The 20,523-nt window shown below is 42.5% G+C and overlaps 2 protein-coding genes across 4 annotated transcripts; one reads left to right on the forward strand and one right to left on the reverse strand.

The window, feature by feature from the left end:
- The first annotated feature begins 174 nt into the window (after positions 1-174).
- Positions 175-15,319, forward strand: FAM217B (family with sequence similarity 217 member B). Of its 3 annotated transcripts, XM_063659406.1 has the most exons (5): positions 175-399; positions 4,649-4,771; positions 8,854-8,965; positions 9,080-9,165; positions 10,578-15,319. In XM_063659406.1, exons 4-5 carry the CDS (start codon positions 9,144-9,146, stop codon positions 11,747-11,749), a joined length of 1,194 nt encoding a protein of 397 aa, XP_063515476.1. In that variant the 5' UTR covers positions 175-399; positions 4,649-4,771; positions 8,854-8,965; positions 9,080-9,143; the 3' UTR covers positions 11,750-15,319. The 3 variants fall into 3 exon arrangements, with proteins under 3 accessions (XP_063515476.1, XP_054323140.1, XP_063515475.1); XM_054467165.2 differs by lacking the exons at positions 175-399; positions 4,649-4,771 and adding an exon at positions 7,003-7,196 and having other exon boundaries at positions 10,594-15,319; XM_063659405.1 differs by lacking the exons at positions 175-399; positions 4,649-4,771 and adding an exon at positions 7,060-7,196.
- PPP1R3D (protein phosphatase 1 regulatory subunit 3D) lies at positions 3,312-7,061 on the reverse strand. The gene has a single exon (XM_054467166.2). It carries the CDS (start codon positions 6,587-6,589, stop codon positions 5,690-5,692), a length of 900 nt encoding a protein of 299 aa, XP_054323141.1. The 5' UTR covers positions 6,590-7,061; the 3' UTR covers positions 3,312-5,689.
- Positions 15,320-20,523: the final 5,204 nt, after the last annotated feature.

Raw genomic sequence — 20,523 nt, forward strand, 5'->3', positions numbered from 1 at the left:
TGCTGATGGGGAGCCTCACGCCTGCGCGAGCCACCCTCGCCGCGAACTCCGCACAGCCCACGCCCCGGCCCAGCCTCGGCGCCTCCCCTCCGCCCACTGCTGCAGAACCGCATCCCCTCCCCCTCGGCAGCGTCCACAACGGCTCCGCCTCAACCGTCGGAAGCTTCTCGCCTGCCGGCTTGGAAGATCAAGCCGAAGCCGCACCCTCCCTCCGCGCCCCGCCGTGGGGGAAGCCCACCCAGGCACTCTGCTCAACCTGCCTGCCGAAGGAGGCCTCCGCCTAGTGTCGGTGGAGCCGCCCCCTATGCCGCCGAGCGTCGCAACTCTGCGCCTCAGGGACCGCCGCAGCTCCTCAGGCGAACGGCGGAAGGCGGGAAGCCCCCGTCCAATCAGCGCCAGGTGCGGTCGATAGTGCGTCCAATCGGCGTCGCCGCCAGCCAGGTCCCGCCCCTCCCAACGCTTGCCGGGGTCGCCCGAGGCCTGAGCCAAGGGGGACGCGGTGGGCGCGGCTCAGGCCGGGCCCTCAGGTTAGTGGGTCCGGGCTGTCCCCGCGCTTCGGCCCGTCCTCCCGCGCTGCGCTTTCCTGATGAACGCCCTGCGAGCGGAGTCGCCCCCGCCAGCGAGGAGACGCGCTGCCTTGACTGAGGCCCTGGTCCCGGGACGGGCGAGCAGGAAGGGATGGAAGGGACGGAAGCGCGGGCGGGATCAGGAGAAGCCCATCCCCGCGCTATGCGTCCCCAGAGCCACTGGGACCCGCGGCTCCAGCCAGCCCTGCGGAGGCGAGCCGGACCGGGGGACCAGGGCGCCGGGCCGACGACTCCTGGGTGAGGCCTGGCTCCTGCCGGCAGGGGGCGCAGGGCCGCCTGGGCTCCTGGGTGCGGGTGCCGGAGGGCGGGAGGGACCGCAGGTCCGGAGACGGGGTGCTGTGCTGGGTACCCAACTGCGTATTCCTAGGCTCTTTCAGACGTTTCCATTTAAGATATCCGTTTAATTTATGCAGCCAGCGGGTGCTTGTGTAAAAAAATCGCAAGCCCTTCTGAGACAGGCACAGCCGCGAAAGGGTCTCCTTGCCCCTTGGCTCGCAGAGGGCGTCGGTGTTCCGCGCTGTCTTCTGCGTGTTTTCCCCGTGCTCCCGTTCTGAGATGGAAACTGTTCCACGTGCACTGAGATGCAGCTCGGTCTTTCTAACAGCTTCGTAATTATTTAATCATGTGATTAACTTCATCCGAGGAATTCAATCCTCCACTGATGAGCCTACACTTCTGTTACAAATAATACTGCAGCAAACCACCTTTGGTTTAATGAATATTTGTGTCGGATCAGTTTTTAAAAGTTGAATTGTATATGTAGTTAAACTTTTATAGGTATCTTCAACCCAAAATTTAAAATTATATTTTAGTAACATTTTAATTTATCTAAAAGACACTAATTGTTTAAAAATGTGGGATTAAGATTTAAATGTGCGGTGGAAAGCACCTGAAAAAAATAAACACAAGGGAATAGAATCAAAGCTCAGTTGTGGACCAGAGCAGATCAAATCACATTAAATAAGCTCTCAGAGGTGTTTTAAATATTCCGCTTAGCTAGAATTACCAACTTCTTGACAACTTTGTAACTACCCGCATTGAACTTAATTTTGATATCTTAGTTTTTTAATTCAGAGCTGACAGATTACATATGCAATCTAAGGTACACAGATGTACGCAGGGATTTGAGGGGATTTTATATGTTCAAAGCTTTCAATGCTTTTGAATTCTTCATACGTTTAAGTATTAATAATGTATAACACAAAATGTAAGAAGATAGAAGAGTGCTTCAAAATTGTGACCTGGCAATTTTGCCTAATTATTTTCATGCCTAGTTTTCCGCCAGTAGATCTAAGATCCTTCATGATGGAGTTGCGAACGCACAGGAATTTTCCTAATACACTTCAAAAATTAATAGTGATGATTTTTTACCTTGCCGCTTTTTAGTTGAAGAAAAATGTTAGAGCCTTTTTTATTGCTTCATGTGTTCAAGAAGCCTGCGGATTATTTAAACATCAGTAAACTACAACATGAAAGAAAAAAAGGATATCACTAATTTTACTGTTAATTTTTTTAAAGGTTTTAGACTGTGGCGTTTCATGAAAAACCTTATCAATTATAATCAAAATTTGGAAGCTATGTGCAGTGGTTCACACGTATACTCTCTGCACTTTGGGAGGCTGAGTTGATGGGATTGCTTGAGGCCAGGAATTTGAAACTAGCCTGGGCAACATAGCTAGGCCCTATCTCTACAAAAAAACAAAATTAGCCAGGTGTGGTGGCATGTGCGTGTGCACCTAGCTACTCTACGCCGGAGGCTAAGGTAGGACCAGGAGCTGGAGGCTGCAGTGAGCTATGATTGCACCATTGCACTCCAACGTTGGTGACAAGGCAAGACCTTCTCTCAAAAAAGAGAAATATCGTAATTTGGCGTTCAATTAATTTAGCTTTCTGAATCAACAAGCATTTATTTGGAATATTCTATATGTCATATAACAGGTAGAGAGAGCATTGACTTTGAAACAGGTTTGAATGCTCAATTTGTTACTTACCATCTATGGGACTTTAGGTGAATTACAGTTATATATTGCTTAATGATAGGGGTAAGTTCTGGGAAAGGTGTCCTCCTCAAGCAATTTTGTTATTGTGTGAATATCTTAGCGTTTACTTACAAAAAACCTAGATGGTATAGCCTACACACCTCAGGTATATATAGTACAGTCTATTGCTTCAAGGCTGCAAACCTGTACAGCATGTTACTGCACTGAATACGGTAGACAACTGTTAACACAAGGGTATTTGTGTATCTAAACACAGAAAAGATACAGAAAAAAATCTGGTATAATTCCGTGGACCCACGTCATATATACAGTTCCCCTGTTGAGTGAAATGTTATGTGGCCTATGGCTGTACTTAAACCTCTCTGAGCCTTATTCTTTTCAGCTAAGAAAAAGGGGATATTGCCTACCAGGTAGCATAACATTCAGAATTAAATGAAATCACATATTTAGAGCACTTAGCATTGCGGCCAAGCAAATAAGGGAGACAAAATAAATGTAAGTTTTCTTCCCCCATGTGCAAGACTTTGTATTTAGGTGAGGGTCATGATCCAGACGGCAGACACACACTCATTACTGCCTGAACAGTGTCATTAACTGTTGTAAGAGAAGTACATAAATGATCACATTCCCTGTATTCCCCTAGAGTTTTCTTCATATCTTATGCTGACCTGGCATATAAAATTGCATTTCCTTTTCTCAAAGACACACACAACAACTCTGCTACTGACGCTGAGGCAGAATGACAAAATTTATTTTTGCCAAGGCTCTACATTTATCAGTGTTGTAGAAAGGATAAGACTTGCATGTGAAATGATTTAGACAAGTTTCTAAAGCTTGGTCTTCTGTAATTAGGCCACAAGAAAAACATACTCCAGCATAATAGAATGGCTCACAGCTGTTTTTGCACATATACTTTAATACTTAGGCTTGGGTAAAATCATTTTAAGTAACATATTAAAATATGTTTGGGGAGACAACCTAACAACCCAGCAATTGCACAGCCCACTAGAAAATTTTAACATCTAAGCAATATAACTGTTTTAGGGTCTGAAAATTCTCCTTCAGCTGTTCCACAGCCTCTTTATCAACTAGGCAAATATATTTAAGCTTTTAAATTTCATAATGTTGATATTTTTTAAAAGGCACGGGAGGTTCACTTAATATTAAATATATAACATTTACTTTATATTTCATGACCAGAACCTTTTTGGCAAGTGACTTTCACATAGATTATGAGATTCTCTACATGCCTTAAAATAAATCTGGCAGCTCTTAACTCATATCTAAATTCTCTGGACAATTGTCTTGCTGTTTTGGGGCCAGGGGCATAGCAGCCAAGGCCCTAACAGGCTTGCTGACCTAATTGAACAGTTTGTTAAATAGCAGGAAATGTAACCAGGCTTCTCTCTTGCATGTTAATGTAGTGAACAGTGCTAATAGCTAGAGATTGTGCAATTTAGTCACAATATTTCAAGTCGAAATTCAGTGTTCTTATATCAAAAGATACCGAAGAAAGCCATCCTTGTTCTTTGAATTATAAAAGCACAGAGGTTGCAATGATGAGAACCAAACCGGTTAAAAGCCGAAATGCATCCTTTCAGTATTGATTTGACAGATGCCAACAAGCATTCAAAAATTTGGAGTTAATTTCCTGGTGACAGGTAGCATAAAATTGATCAGACTGGTTTCAGCTGTATCATAAACCTCACAAATTGTAGATCTTGTCCTTCCTGGCTGTTTTTTTTTTTTTTTCCACACCTTAATTCTAGCACCTGTTGTCAGACCACTGTTCAGCACCAAAAGAACTCCTCAGCCTGGAGTTCTTTGGAGTTTTAAGTGATTGCCTAACTCAGCAGGGGACAGTGGTCTTGACTTCTTGGTTGACGGTTTAAAGACATAAAAGAATTTTATATTTTAAAACTGACAAACTAGAAAATGTTAGAAACTCTATCTGAAGGCACAAAGTATAAAGTTGGTGGGTACCTGATAAAACATGATGTATGTAAATACAGTTCAAAACAATTTAAAATTATAAATATTTGTCAATTATTTTTCCTCCAGTGCTCTGGCTATTGCTGAAAACACCTTCTAGTTCCACCTTGTAACTGGACTCCCAAAAGATGAATGCTGACATCTTCTGATGCTTAACAAGAAATAAAAATAGTCACCTTAATCATCAAAAAGGTAATTGCAAAAGGCACTGTTGCCTGAAATTCTCTAGTCACCTGAAAACTGAAATAACTGAGGCAAGACTTGTTAAAATGCTTAGTTTCAAACTTAAACAGAATGGCCTGATAATGATCAAACATGTACAGAGAAATACATGAAATCAGAATTGTGAATGCAGAGAAATAACTGTTTTGCTAGTTTAAAAGTCTGAAGCTTTTCCCTCCTCCCTAGCTATTAATGTAGGAGATACACAGCCTAACCAGGACAGTCTTAATGCCCAGGAATGGTTGTGTGATGACTGATAAAGCAGAAATTTCTTGCCTATTAATAGTTTCCCACTGTTAGAAGGCTACAGCCATTGGCAATCAGATGTGGTCTCAGGTTTTTCTTGTCCTGGGGCAGGAATGCCTGGAGGGACCATGATGTTGGTCACACTGTACATTCTGTTTACTGTGGGCACAAACACATAACTTTTTTTTTTTTAGCTTATTAAATCGAGAATATTCCTGAGGAGGCATCCGCTATGGGCTAAAGGTCCCAACATCACAATAATAAATAACAGCTATGTTTACAGAGACACATTCAGGACACATGCAAAAGCTTTTCCTAGCAGGAGGACTTGGGCCTTTGCAAAACAAGCCGCTTGGGCCTCCCCAGAGGGCCCACCCTCCCATGCACCTACCCCACCACGCTGCCCCAACTCATTACACAACTCGGCCTTTTGGCCACCTGAGGCTACTTTTTAGACCAAGTGACTGACGTTTCAAGTAGAAGACAGGCTGGGCCACTGCCAGGGGACCTTGCAGCAGAAAATTAGGTCAGAGGACTTGGAGGGTGGTGGTGAACAACCAGATAGATGTGAGAGCCCAGCAGGGAAATGACAGGAGGCGCAGCTTAGGTGTGGAGGCTCCAGGTGGCCGGGCCCCGCGCGGCTCAGATGAAGTGGATCCAGCTCTCTTCGCACTCCCCGCGAGGCATGTGCAGCGCGTGGTTGCGACACGTGAGGCTGTAGTCTTGGTGGTCGTTGTTGTCCCAGTACTCGGCACCCGCCACTCGATAGCGCACCGCGAAGTGCACACGGGAGCCGAGCTCCAGCAGGAAGGGCGGTACTGGGAAGCCAAAGGTGAAAACGTCCTCCGTGCCCTCGGGGCCTGCGGGCCCGCGCCACCGCGCCACCGCCTCGTGGGTACTGCGCCAGCCCGAGTAAGTGTAGCGCACAGCCACCTGCTTCTCGAAGGCCACGTTGCGCACACGCACCGTACCGCTGATGCCAAGGTCCGAGCAAGTGACACGCTCCAGGCACACGAGCTGCCGCTGCAGGCGCTCGCCAAAGTCGGCGGCCTCGACGGGCGGCGGGAAATCTGGCACCAGGCACTGCAGGGTGAACTCCAGGTCCTGGCTGCTGCAGCACAGGTCCGAGTTGATGGCGAGCCGCGACAGCACGTGCAGCGGCACGGACGGGTCGTCTCCCGCGTTGAACACCTTGACCTGCGCTAGCTCCAAGCCCAGGGCGTCGGCGAACCGCACGCGGAGCTGCCGGCTGCAGCCCGGCCGACACGCAGCACCTGGCGCGCCCGCGGCCTTCTGGCGGCGCTCGGGGGAGCTGGGCAGTGAGCGCGCCCGCCGCAGGATGATGGGCCGCAGGCGGGGGTCGCAGCCCGACGGCGCTGGCGTTGGCGGCGGCGCGCGGCCCGGGCTCCCAGGAGGCCTACAGGGCCGCGGCTCCAGGGCCACGCCGCCGTCCAGGTCCGACAGGCAGCTGAGGCTCCGGGGGCCGAGCTTCCGGGATCCCAGGGCGCTAGGCAGGACCGCGGAGCTCGGGCCTCTGGACATGGCCCCGCCGGCCGTCGGAAGATGGGGAGACAGGGATGAGGGACGACCTCCCGACCCCGCGACAGCTCCCTCCGTGCTCAGAAGCCGCTGAGAGTCCACCGTATCTGCAACCTGCAGGGGACCGCTCGGGCCCGGTGAGCCCTACCCTTGGTTCGCCACCTTGCCCCTCGAGTCCTTGTCCAGGTCCTCCGCTTCTTGCAGTTAAAGAAATTGTAAGAGTGGGTAGTTTTTCTCTAGTGGAAGCTTTCAGAGGCTTCCCGTGAGCGCAGGGTAGCGCCTCCTTTTTCTTCTTGCTTCCTTGGAGGTTCTTACAGGAAGGCTGCGTTCCGGGAGCGGCCCCTCCCACTTTCCCGGTCCGCGGCGTTACTTACAAGGCTGCAACTTGACCGGCTGCAACTTCCTAGCCAGGCTCCGCCCCACCCCTCGTGACGCCGCCTGCAGGCGGGCCCCCGCCGGCCCTACCTCAGCCCGGGAGCTCAGCCGAGCTGCGCGCCGCCGCCTCCTGCTCCCCTGCCGCAGCGCGCCGCAGCCGGGCCTCCTCGCGCGGGCGCCGGAGAGGAAGGAAGGCTGGCAGCCTCGTCACGTGTCCGCTGCAGTCGCGAAACAGGTCTGATCAATTTCTGTTTACGTCTGCCTGGACTGCGCGCCTATCGATCATAGACTGTCTGCACAAACGGAGGACAAGGAAAATGCATGCTGCGTGTCTTTAGATTTCTGGGTTGTGGATGGGGGGAGCGGTGGTGCAAAAACCGGCCTTGCCAGGAGCTGGTCTCAGGCTAATTTTAAACATCGAGGCCAGCCCACACTTTGGACAGGTTCACTGCAACCTGGACCCTTGGCCAGACCGAGGGAGCCTCACAGCGTAGAGGAGCAGCGTCATGTCCACATCACCCAGAATGCTTTGCCGCACCGAATGGCCAGCAGATTCCCTTGAGGGTGGGGAGGGGAGGTGCTGCTGTTGTCTTCCTGGACTCAGCGCCAGAGAGGAAGACAGGGGAACAAGAGTTATTACCCGCTGATGACTTCTGCAGCTGCCCTTAGTCAGCCTCTGGCGCTTGGGGAGCGTATTTGTAGCCAGAATCTCCGACTTTTAGCTTTGTTTCCAAGCAAGCCAGAAACACCAGCAAGGCCTGGAGCTTGTTTTCTGCCTGTTTAGAACCCTACAGGCATTCGTGTCTGAGCGGTAGCTTTGAGCACAAAACCCCACAGCCTTTGGTGTGAAGTATACCAGGTGAAATGAAGTGGAAAAGATGCAAGTGCACTTTCCAGAGAGCAGTTTGGGGCCAGCCATTCCATTAAGAAGGTTCCTTTTTATTGTCCAGAGGGACAAAGCAGAAAGAAAACCAGACTAATGAAAGGGGGTTGATTCAAGAACATTTTCTGCATCTAAAATGAGTCAAGGCTGTTGATTGCGGTATAATTCATTAAATGTGAGAGAGTGATTTTATTTATCATTGGATGTAAGCTAACTAAAAAGGCTTACATGATTATTGTGGGAAAAATACAGGAAAGTTTCAGGAAGAAAATAAAAATCTTCTATAATCACATCTCTTTTATTTTACAGAGACAGGTGATACGGGAAAGAGAAGTATCCAATTTCCATTCAGTGCACTTTTAATAGGCCACTCAAAATGAGAGGGGAATAACAGCAATATGTGGTATAGGTCAACAATGCTTCATAAAGAGATAATATATAATATGTAATATGTATGAATATATGGAAAATCTTATAATGGATTTATGTGATAGAGAAGGCCGAAAAATTGAATGGGAACGTTCCTCCTAGAGTTTAAGCTCCTTCAGAACAGGGACGTGCATAATCATTGCCATTTTTCTGAGTACTCCTGTAATTATTTGTTGAATGAATGAATGATTGGGCAATGCAATGATTAAACGCTGGAATAAGACCTGACCTTATTCAGCCTTCCAGATTTCTTCAACATATTATTTCCAACGAAGATTATACCTGTGTGTGAATAGGGAGAGAGAGAGAGATGGAATCCACTCACAGTATTTATAGTAGTGTGATCCTGTGATCCTGTCTCTAATATCTACTGTAATAAGCAGAAAAGACAAAGCTGTAAGCATAAGACAATGTCTCCCTTCCCCAGTATTTCACAACCTAGAGTGCAAACCACTGTATGATCACAGCCCTAATATTTCAATATTATACAAGTATTAAAAAACAAGTGAAAAACCAACCCAATACTGGTGGTAGGACCGTTTGCAATCAATAGTTACTGACAGTATTCTGTTGCTTCTAGTTCCGGTGGTGAGGAGACCTTTCCAAATATAAGAGGAATAAAGAAGTCACCTCCCCAGCTGTCATCATCTTCCAGCAGATTGAGCAAGAATATTTTGAGCACTACAGGAAAGGTAATGTAAACTTAGAAGAAAAATCTTACTTAGGTTTATTCTGGGATTTTTGTTTGTTTGCTTGTTTCTTGGGTACATGTTCACAGTATTTGTTACTGCATCCCTGTTTTTTAGACAGTCCATCAAACCCTAGATGATGATCAGCCACGTGACTTTTTCAAGAAAAGGAATAGGGTGAATGAATCTCATCAGAAAAGCAGGTAAATAGTTTTAGTATAATTGTTTTATCTTGCAAAAGGCTCATTATCTCTGTTGTCCAGATTGAATATGTGGAGTGGGGAAAAAAGTATGTCTATAGATAAGAAATATACATTTATAATTTTTTTCTAGCAGAAATGAGTAGAAAAGTGGTTTAAGCATAATAGTGGATAAGGATTCCAGCGGTCATAATTATGGCAGTTGTTAGCAGAATTATAATTTTGAGTAAGTCCTTTAATCACTTTTCTATGTTAGTTTCCTTTTATATAAAAGGATACTGACAATAATTAATTTTTATGGATGCATACTGACAGGCAGGAACAAAATGTTTTAACAGTGTTATGAATTCTGAATAATGGAGATTCCTTCATTTCTTCATTCATTTATTCAACATTTATTGAGCACACGTTGTACTATTGGCAATGATTTAATGTCTTCCATATTTATTAATTAAAATGTAGCACGTACTCAAATAGTTGCTTAGGTTGTTTGAAACCACTGGGCAAATGACCCTCTGAAGTTTCCAGAAAGCATGTTTACCACCCATTTCTATTCATTCTATCTGACTTATGTTACAGAGAAGTATTATTAATCTTAAATGCCACGTTCTTGGTAAATAAATTGAAAAGAGGATATTTCCAACTCTGATGTGAGATTCAGCATCAGAATAAATTATGCCAGAGAGAATTAGTTTCTAAACTCATAATGCACACAGTATTCATTATTCCCTTTACCTGCTATTCACAAGGTAGCACTAAGACCCTGTGTTTTCATTCTTATGTGTTACAGGGCACCATATGATTTTATTTCTGTTCTTTAAACACAATTTTCCCAAGTGTGTTTTCTGTTTGAAAACATTGTAACAAGCTTTTGATTTAAGGTACAGGTTTGTATGTGCAATACTGTTATATATTAAAATTTCACTCAGCTCAGAATCGCCGCTAATCAGTGATTAAACTGCAAAACTTGCATGTTATGTCATATTTACACTTAATTTAAAATAGGTATATAAAATAAAACTGTTTTTACTTCTGAATGTTATTAAATGCTTTTGATCGTAACAATTCCAGAGTTCTACGACTGATTTTTTTCCAAACTAATGTTTTTTTAAAAGTACACACGAAAGTATGAAACAAGCACTTTGAGAAATGTTGATGTTTTTCCTAAATGCTAATATTTGATATAAAATGGAAACTGTGCATTCTCTTTTGTCACATGCATTATATAATGTATCTCAAATAGAGTATTATATGGGAAAATGTTCTGTAAAATTACTTATGCTGTAAGGAGTTTGGAAGCTGACATTTTCTAATGCCTACTAATAGCTGAGACAAAAAAAGTACAACTAGAAGATTCTTTTTGTTTGTTTAATTATAGCCAGACCATTTTTTGTCATATGTGGTAAGAATTGCAGTTTTATTTTCTCACAGCAATATGAATGCTGGCCCATCTTGGAATAAAGTGCAACATTCAAAGAATTCTTCAGGAAAAAGGCAGAGTAAATCCCAAGTACCCCACGCTTCTTCCCAGCCAAGAAGCAGCCTCACAGCTGTCACCCAGCCTACTGAAGAAAAACTTAAAGAAAGCATTTCCCCGGAAGCAAGACGCAAAAGGAATCCACTTGGTTCCAGGTGTCGGGGGGCCTCAGGGAATAAACTGTTTCTTGATTTTCAGTCAATGAAAATTATTAAAGAGGATGCTGATGAGGACAGTGCAAGTGATCTCTCTGATTCAGAAAGAATTCCCATTCCTCCTTCTCCCCTCACACCTCCAGATCTCAATCTTCGAGCTGAAGAAATTGATCCTGTTTACTTTGATCTTCACCCTGGTGGGGGTCATACAAAGCCTGAATACTATTATCCGAATTTCCTTCCATCCCCTTTCAGCTCCTGGGACTTACGAGACATGGCCCTGCTTCTGAACGCAGAGAACAAAACGGAAGCCGTGCCCCGAGTGGGAGGACTTCTTGGGAAGTATATCGATAGACTTATTCAGCTTGAGTGGCTGCAAGTCCAGACTGTACAGTGTGAAAAAGCAAAGGGGGGCAAAGCAAGGCCCCCCACTGCCCCTGGGACCTCAGGGGCACTGAAAAGCCCTGGGAGAAGTAAGCTAATTGCTAGTGCTCTGTCCAAGCCACTACCTCACCAGGAAGGGGCTTCAAAGTCAGGCCCTTCCCGAAAGAAAGCTTTTCACCATGAAGAAATCCACCCATCACATTATGCATTTGAGACTTCCCCTAAACCCATTGACGTGCTTGGTGGTACCAGGTTTTGTTCTCAGAGGCAAACCCTTGAAATGAGGACAGAAGAAAAGAAAAAGAAATCAACTAAGAGTACGAAGCTGCAGCGTTGGGATCTGTCCTGCAGTGGAAGCAGCTCTAAGGTGGAAACCAACGGTAACATTCGAACTCCCAAACAGGCAGCTGTGATTCTGGACTCATCAGATTCCTGTAAGGCCTCCAAAACACAAGCACATGCACATCCTAGGAAAAAGGGAAAGGCAGAGAGCTGTGGTCATGCCACTGTATCGAGTGAGAAAAAACTGAAAACAAATGGAATAAAGCAAAACACATATAAACTAAAATAAATACCTAAAATGATGAATTGCCAAGACCTGCAGGTACCTCAATGTTAGAGCTCTTCCAAAAGTCAAAATACTGTGAATTTTAAGGAATTTTACAATTACTGACATTTAAGTAGTTGATTGGCATTTTTGTCCACCTTTATTTCTACCCTGAGTGGGGTTATTTTCAAAGGGAGGTGTCTTTCAATAAGCCTTCTTTGTGTCAGTCTTAGGCAAATGAGAGCCCTTTAGATAAAAATTACCTAAAATATGTGCCATATAAAGGAATAAAATGGCACCTCTCCAGGGAAAGTGTCAGTGAAACCTCAGCTACAGTAGCCGGTCTGTGTAGAGCAGCTAGTGGTGTTACCTCCCCATTTTCACATGCACATAAGTATATGAAATAGTGCAGACTGTTTCAAATGGTGTGGAATCCTAAATGTTTAAAATAGGGCCCTTCTTGCCCACTCCCTCGCTTACTTTTTTATAAACTCAAGCAAAATTTCTGTTCATTTTACCCTTAGGAGAAGCTTTAGTTCTTCCTCAAGTCAGGGAGTAGTGAGTTTGTATTTTGAGTAGTCATTTATCACTAAGCTGGTTGCTCTTTAGAGAGACAGTGGAATTTAGTACTTTAATACATTTTCTCTGACATGGTTTTTTTTTTCTTTTTTGGGGGGCATTTTAAACTTAGAGGTGGTGGTAAAACCTACTTCTGAGTTCTCCGAACTGAGGTTAAAATAACTTGCAGAATTTTCCAAAGTCAATGGGCTTAGCATGATTACTGCTGTTTGGTGGGGCTGAGAATGAAATATTTGACATTCTGGAATTGATGGCATGTAAAGCTTCTCCAGAGAGGCACCACAGGGAAATCACTCTTTACAATTTGTAAAGGAAGGGCCTGTAAAAGGATCAAAACACATGGACCTACATTCAATGTAATAGTTACAAAGTTACTGATTTGGGTTCCACACCCTGTGGTCCTTAGTCAAAAATAATGATGTTTCAGTTTGCAAGAGCAGGATTTTATTATTTTGCTTGGGGTGAGGGGCGGGAGAGTGGAATATGAATAAGGTTGCTGAATGAATTCTAAACTCCCTTATCTGGTCTTCAGGCTTCCCGACTCTCTCCAAACCTTCTTGTTTAACTGCAGTTGAATAACATCTTCTTGTTCCTATAGTTGTGCTGTGAGCTTTCTGTTTATATTTGCGCAGTGTATTTTAATACTGCCCATGTCATTATAGTTGATTTTATCCCTTTAAACAATTACTGTATTTGTTTTTGACATAGAGTTTTCAATTTTTTCACCTTTGGGGCAAATGAAAAACTTAGCATTTTTCATTTGGGAATATATAATAGCTTGTAAACTTTTCAGACAGCAGTAAATGTCTGAAAAAATATCAAAAACGCATAAAGACAAGATTTTGTAGCTATAATTATATGTATATAATTATAAAAACCAATGTGCAAAGGTTGCATTTTAAGGTCTTTTAAAATCTGATTTTAATCATACCAAATGGCATAATATTTTTTATGGTAGCCTTTTTCTTTCAAGACTTAATTTTCAGACTTGTACAAGTTCCTTCTTACATTCTTTCCCTCTCACACCATCCTACTGGAGAAAGCATACTTTTACGCTAAGATCTTACTTTGAGCTTTTTACATGAAAAAAAGATGTACATATAGTAAGTATTACTTCCGTAGTCCTCAAATATACTATAACTTTTGTACTTAGTATATGTTTTATATTTGGAAAACAGCACTACGCTTAGTTTTCCTGTAGTTCTGAGTGATGTCTGTGTGTTCCTTGCCTGCCCTATTTTGTAAGCACAGATTAGTCTGTTATCCATGGCTGGCACTTCACTTATGATCCTTTCTCTGCTAGATTTTTATGCAGATCTCTATGAAGTTTCATGGCCCATAGATACTCAAAAGCATGATATTCTATACGTATGTGTATATGTATATATACTCCTTATGTTAATACTAAGGGGTTTATGCTGAGTTGCTGCCTTTCCCTGTAATGTATCCACGTGCATGCTCTTAGAGACCTTGAATGGTTGAGGGTACAGTGATTTATTAGTAATTCCACTTGCCTTGCCTATGTCTGAGCTGAAGACAATCATGATTAAGAAATTTAGAGGTGGCCGGGCGTGGTGGCTCACGCCTGTAATCCCAGCACTTTGGGAGGCCGAGGCAGGCGGATCACCTGAGGTCGGGAGTTCGAGACCAGCCTGACCAACACGGAGAAACCCTGTCTCTACTAAAAATACAAAATTAGCCGGGTGTGGTGGCGCATGCCTGTAATCCCAGCTACTTGGGAGTTTGAGGCAGGAGAATCGCTTGAACCCGGGAGGCGGAGGTTGTGGTGAGCCAAGATCGCGCCATTGCACTCCAGCCTGGGCAACAAGAGCGAAACTCCGTTTCAAAAAAAAAAAAAAAAGAAAGAAAAAGAAAGAAATTGAGAAGTAATGCCTCATAATATTTGTTCCCAGCTTTTTAAATTGAAGCTGGTTGCATAATCTGGGGAATAGTCATAATTTCATGTGTTATACAGTTTAAAAAGCCTGCAAAAGTGACTTTGCTTGTTTACTTTCTGCCTCAGATTGACTATTTTAACCAATATTATCACGACTAGATCATAGCTCCTAGTGAATAACATGAAGTGTTTTAAAGTTAGGTCTATTACAGAATTAACATAAGCACAATTTTAATTTTATGATATCTGATACGCCTGTCTAATACATCTTAATGCACTAAATGCTGCAGATAAGAATCTTGCTATTTTTCAAGTAGACAGCACTGGAAAGTTGAATCATGAACTCATTCAGTTCATCAAGTCAAAAGCACTGAGTGTTTTGTTAGTCTAGTGACATGGGTCATTGTATTTCCAAGAAGTGCCTCTCATTTTTGGGGAGTTGTTTACATATACCCTGCATTTAAACTAATTAAAACAATCCAAGTTTCTTTAAAAAAAAAAAAAAGAAAAGAAAAAACATATTTTAGGCTTAGAATTATCTAATGGAAAAAATGTAAAAAAGTACAAAAATGAACTAAAAGTATATCAGTATTTGCAGTATTTGCTGTGATTACTTAGGTTTAGACTTTCTCAACTTCTTAGATGACTAAATGGGCTGAAGACTTGTAACTAACTTGAATAGGGTAGACTTCATACCCTGTGACAAAAAGGATGGGGAAGAGAATATCATTGGTCTTGCCATATACCTACTAGCTAAAAGGAAAATGGTTTGTAGTTGTTCTTGGGCCTACTGTGTTGCTTTTCAGAAGGACATAAGACTTTCTACTTTATCTGATATGGATATTGTCTACTTCCTCATTCCTTTATGCTCACTTATGGAGTAGTTACATAGAAATATAACTCTTGGTGGTACTGTATTTTAAGGTAATTCAGAAGCAGTATTTATTATTTATGTACATGTACAGGACACCATTCAAAATGGCTTGAAAATATTCAGCATGTTTGTTATTTGCTGTTATATTGTATGTTTAGTTTTGTATGTGATAAACAGAATTGGTGTAAGTTTTTGTGGACTTGAATTTCTCCTTCCTTGAGATCAATTAAATAGCAGAAAAATATTGTCTGGATTTTTCTGGTATTGTTTTGTTTTGCTTTTCATGCAGTTCTCTTCTGAAGCTTGCCTTTATTTTCTCCCTGGTTATTTAAAAGAATTGCCCAGGATGAAATGCTGTTCCAACTCCTGTCTTAACACTAAGCGACATGGGTGGCCAAAGCACAGGTTAACCTTACCGGATATATTTGAGAAGCATTGCAGTACATTTCTTGAGTCGCTCTTCCACTTATTACCCCATGTTGAGGATTAATTAGGGGAGCAGGATGCAAATTCAGTAAGCATAAATTAAGGTAACCTGTGATGTAATGAACTTGCACCTTTATGTACATATTTGGAAATGAGTACGATCTCTTTCAAGGAAGTGGCCTGGTTAGGAGATGGCAGTTTTGAGCAGCTCCGGCTGCAAACATTCTCAAAAGCCCTGTGCTCTTCTTTCTAACTTCACTCTGACAATAGGGTGCATTCTTTTGAGTCTACCAAATTGTGGCAGTAATGTTCAGTGGCTTAAAAAGTAAGTTTTTGGATATGTTTTGAAAATTAACCATGCTGGAGATTTAAAATCTTTTTTTTTTTTGTACAGGAAATATATTATTTTGGGCTGTTGCTGTTTTCTTATCCACAAGGTGGCGACGAAACCCTTTCAGATAGCAGCGAATTTGGCCTGTGAGTGCCTTCTAGTCAAATAAAAAGGTTTTTACTGGAATCAAAAAGAAATGGAGAGAAAAAGACTTTTTGACTTCAGGCCCAAAGCATGTTCTTTATTTAACTTCACTCTGCCATCAGAGAATACAATGGTTTATTATATGCAGTTAGGTGCTGTGGAGGATTCTCTTTGATTCATTGAACATTCTCACATCATAAAACACTGTATCCAGCATAGAATCGTCCTCAATGAAGTAACATAAATCATCCATTTATAAAAATCTTCACAGAGATCCCTGTTTCGTAAAATACAATTTGAATATTTTTGTCTTCAGCAATTTAATGTATAAGGAATTACTCTAATAATACTGGAAAATATATATGGAATTAAAAATAGGATAGTCATAAATAATTGCCCTAGCTTAAATGAGATTTTAGAGCAAACAACACATATTTAACTTTAGATTATATTAAGCGAGGACAATTTCATGCAAGCTCCTCCCTAGACCTACTGAGTCAAAGTCTGCATTTTAACAAAATCCTTGGCACATTAAAGTTTGAGAAATCTGCTTTCCTGGTGCTTAAGTCTGCAAGTTTGAGTGACTGCCTTTATGGTATGGGAGTAGCTGGCAGGCCCTCTCCCCCTCAAGCAAGCCATTTGCTTATCTAGCCCTATTTTCTCCATAGTTTAAAGGCACTGGGCTGGCTGTTTACCTAAGAGGTTGCCTAAATGAGAGATTTATGGCCTCTGATAAAATCTGCTCCACAAGTGAATGCTAAGGAGTTGAAGTTTCTTTTTTTTTTTTTCAATAGCTTTTGGGGTACAAGCGGTTTTTTGTTACATGGATAAATTATATAGAGATGAATTCTGAGATTTTAGTGCACCTGTCACCCGAGTAGTGTACATTGTACCTAACGTGCAGTTTTTTATCACTAGCCTCCCTCCCAGCTTTCCCCTTCTGAGTCTCTAAAGTCCATGTCACTCTGTATGCCCTTGCGTATTCATAGCTTAGCTCCCCCACTTCTAAGTGAAAACGTAAAGATTTGGGTTTACCACTCCTATGTTACTTCAGTTAGAATAATGAGGTCAGGAGTTTGAGACAAGCCTGGCCAACAAGGCGAAACCCTATCTCTACCAAAAGTGCAAAAATTAGCCAGGCGTGGTAGCATGCGCCTGTAATCCCAGCTACCCAGGAGGCTGAGGCAGGAGAATCCTGGAACCCGGGACGCAGAGGCTGCAGTGAGCCGAGATCGTGCCACTGCACTCCAGCCTGGGTGACAGAGCAAGACTCTGTCTCAAAAAATAATAATAATAATGACCTCCAGCTCCATCCAAGGTTTTGCAAAAGACATTGTTTAGCTCCCTTTAATGGCTGAGTAGTATTCCATGGTATACTATACATATGTGTGTGTGTGAGTGTGTGTACATATATATCACATTTTCTTTATCCACTCAGTTGATGGGCACTTAGGTTGGTTCCACATCTTTACAATTGTGAATTGTGCTGCTATAAATATACGTGTGCAAGTGTCTTTTTCATATAATGACTTCTTTTTCCTTTGGGTATGTGTTAGTCTGTTCTCATGCTGCTATGAAGAAATACCCAAGACTGGGTAATTTATAAAGAAAAGAGGTTTAACTGACTCACAGTTCCACATGGCTGATGAGGCCTCAGGAACCTTACAATCAGGGCAGAAGGCACCTCTTCACAGGGCAGCAGGAGGGAGAATGAGAGCTGAGTGAAGGGGGAAGCCCCTTATAAAACCATCAGATCTCATGAGAACTCACTCACTGTCAGGAGAACAGCATGCAAACCACCCCCATAATCTAATCACCTCCAAAGAGGTCCCTCCCATGATATGTGGGGATTATGGGGACTATAATTCAAGATGAGATTTGGGTGGGGGCACAGCCAAACCGTATCAGGGTAGATACCCAATAGTGGGATTGCTGGATCAAATGGTAGATCTACTTTTAGCTCCTTAAGGAATCTCCATATGTTTTCCATAGAGGTTGTACTAATTTACATTCCCATCTGCAGTGTACAAGCATTCTTTTTTCCCCACATCCATGTCAATATCGATTGTTTCCTGAGTTTTTAATAATGGTCAGTTTTACAGAAGTAAGGTGGTATCTCACTGTGGTTTTAATTTGCATTTCCCTGGTGATTGGTGATGTTCAGCACTTTTTTCACATTTTTGTTGGCCATTTGTGTATCTTCTTTTGAGAACTGTCTACTCATGTCCTTTGCCTACTTCTTAATGAGATTACTTAGTTTTTTCTTGCTGATTTGTTTGTGTTACTTGTAGACTCTACATACTATTCCTTTTGTCAGATGTGTAGTTTGCAAATATTTCCTCCCATTCTGGGGTTGTCTGTTTACTCTGCTGATTATTTCTTTTGCTGTGCAGAAGCTTTTTAGTTCAATTAGGTTCCATTTATTTATTTTTATTTTTGTTGCATTTGCTTTTTGGGTCTTAGTCATGAATTCTTTGCCTAGGGCAACGTCTAGAAGAATTTTTCCAATGTTGTCTTCTAGAATTTTCATTGTTTCAGGAAACTGGCAAGCCACATGTAGAGGAATGAAACTGGATCCCTATCTGTCACCTTATACAAAAACCAACTCAGGATGGATCAAAGACTTAAAATATAAGCGTTCGGGTTTCTTAGGTCACCTAACCACCTCATCCCATTTTCCTTACATTCAGACTCTTAGATTTTCAAACTCCAGGTGTGGAACACTCACTCTACCTTCCCTTGTCCCTTTCCTTTCACTCACTCGGTCATTTTGTCCAGGATTAGAAGAGTGTTCACCATCTGTCAGGAAGCTTTTCCTCTAAACCTATCTCTTGAGATACTCTGCCTAAATAAAGCAAGGAGAAAGAAAAGGAAGTCTTTGCTTTTCTCTTGTGGTGTTTTCAGTTTTCTAAATGCTGGAATGAAATGCTTTTTACTTGTAGAATTTATGTAATATTGAAATAGCTTAACAAGTTTAATTGAAGATGTTCTGATTTTTTAAAGTATATATGTTCACCTTAACAGAACAGTTTTTGATGCGGGAAGATAAAAACAGCTGTTTAAATCTTCCCCTTTTCTTTCCTTTCCTTCATTTTCTCCTTTCCTAAAGAAGCATAAACAATTTATGTCAGGGATGTCCATTCTTTTGGCTTCCCTGGTCCATACTGGAAGAATAATTGTCTTGGGCCACACATAAAGTACACTAACACTAACAATAGCTGTTAAGCTAAAAAAAAATGCAAAAAAATTTATAATGTTTTAAGAAATTTTATGAATTTATGTTGGGCCGCTTTCAAAGCTGTCCTGGGCCACAGGTTGAACAAGCTTGATTTACAAACATAAATGATGGAAGAAAGAGCATGGTGATTCATACCACTGGTATGATTAGCATTGGAATATACTTGCAAAAAGTGAAAGTGCCTTCAATATGTTATATCTGGCAGCGTTTTTGTTTGTTTTTCTAATTGCATATCTGCAACTACATATTAGTTGAAAAAATTGGGGCAAGAGATTAAAATCTCTCCAAGATAATTTTCTGGCCAGCTCTTCGTGGCTGCCAACATATCAAAACCTAAGTTTCAGTATGCACGCTCAAATCAGCCCATGTGATTAGCAAAGTAATCAGAATTGAAAAAATTCTTAGTCCTTGAAAAAAATCCAGAAACACAAATGATGGATTATTTTATTCTAATATGAAGTCTAATGAACTTCAGCTCTTAATATATGTGACAAGATATTGGGGTACAACTAGAGATGCACTATCAGGTATTGGGTAAAACTACACTTAATAATAAGTGTAGTTTTCTACACTTGATAATGATGAATGCATCATGAGGGCATCCCCGCCCGGCTTGGACTTCTGCTTGGACAGTGGTCTGGCTGGTCAGGCCCCATGCCCAGCTGAAAGGAAGAGAACCGAGGTGGACAGCAGGACTGAGGGAAGATGACAAACACACCCGACTCTACCTGCATTTAGCATTTCCCATATGGATCAAGTAAACACCAGAGAAGTAAAGTGCTGATGGAGTTTTCCTTGATGGAGTCAAATTTACCTTTCTGGTTTTTTCCCAATATTGCATTATAAATTTGTTCAGGCCAGGCATGGTGGCTTACACCTGTAATCCCAGCACTTTGGGAGGCCGAGACAGGTGGATCACCTGAGGTGAGGATTTTGAGACCAGCCTGACCAATATGATGAAACCCCATCTCTACCAAAAATACAAAAATTAACTGGGCATGATGGCACATGCCTGTAATCCCAGCTACTCAGGAGGCTGAGGCAGGAGAATCGCTTGAACCTGGAAGGCAAAGGTTGCAGTGAGCCGAGATTACGCCATTGCACTCCAGCCTGGGTGACAGAGTGAGATAATTCTCAAAAAAAAAAAAAAAAATTCACACATATACGAAAGTGGAAAGAGCTTCACAGTGAATACCCGCATGCTTACTCTCACAATCAGACAGTTGCCACCTGGCTCTGTCTACTCCATCCATCCCTCTGGCCACCTAGCAGTCCCAGCTATGGCCTATTCCAGGCATCAGAATCCTTC

This window comes from Pongo pygmaeus, chromosome 21, assembly GCF_028885625.2.
Source record: "Pongo pygmaeus isolate AG05252 chromosome 21, NHGRI_mPonPyg2-v2.0_pri, whole genome shotgun sequence".
Lineage (NCBI taxonomy): Eukaryota > Metazoa > Chordata > Mammalia > Primates > Hominidae > Pongo > Pongo pygmaeus.

Coding starts and splice junctions, on each gene's coding strand:
- PPP1R3D (XM_054467166.2), bottom strand. CDS start 6,589: ATGTCCAGAGGCCCGAGCTCCGCGGTCCTGCCTAGCGCCCTGGGATCC.
- FAM217B (XM_063659406.1), top strand. CDS start 9,144: ATGAATCTCATCAGAAAAGCAG. Junction 9,166..10,577: donor GAATCTCATCAGAAAAGCAG/GTAAATAGTTTT, acceptor TAAGAATTGCAG/TTTTATTTTCTCACAGCAAT.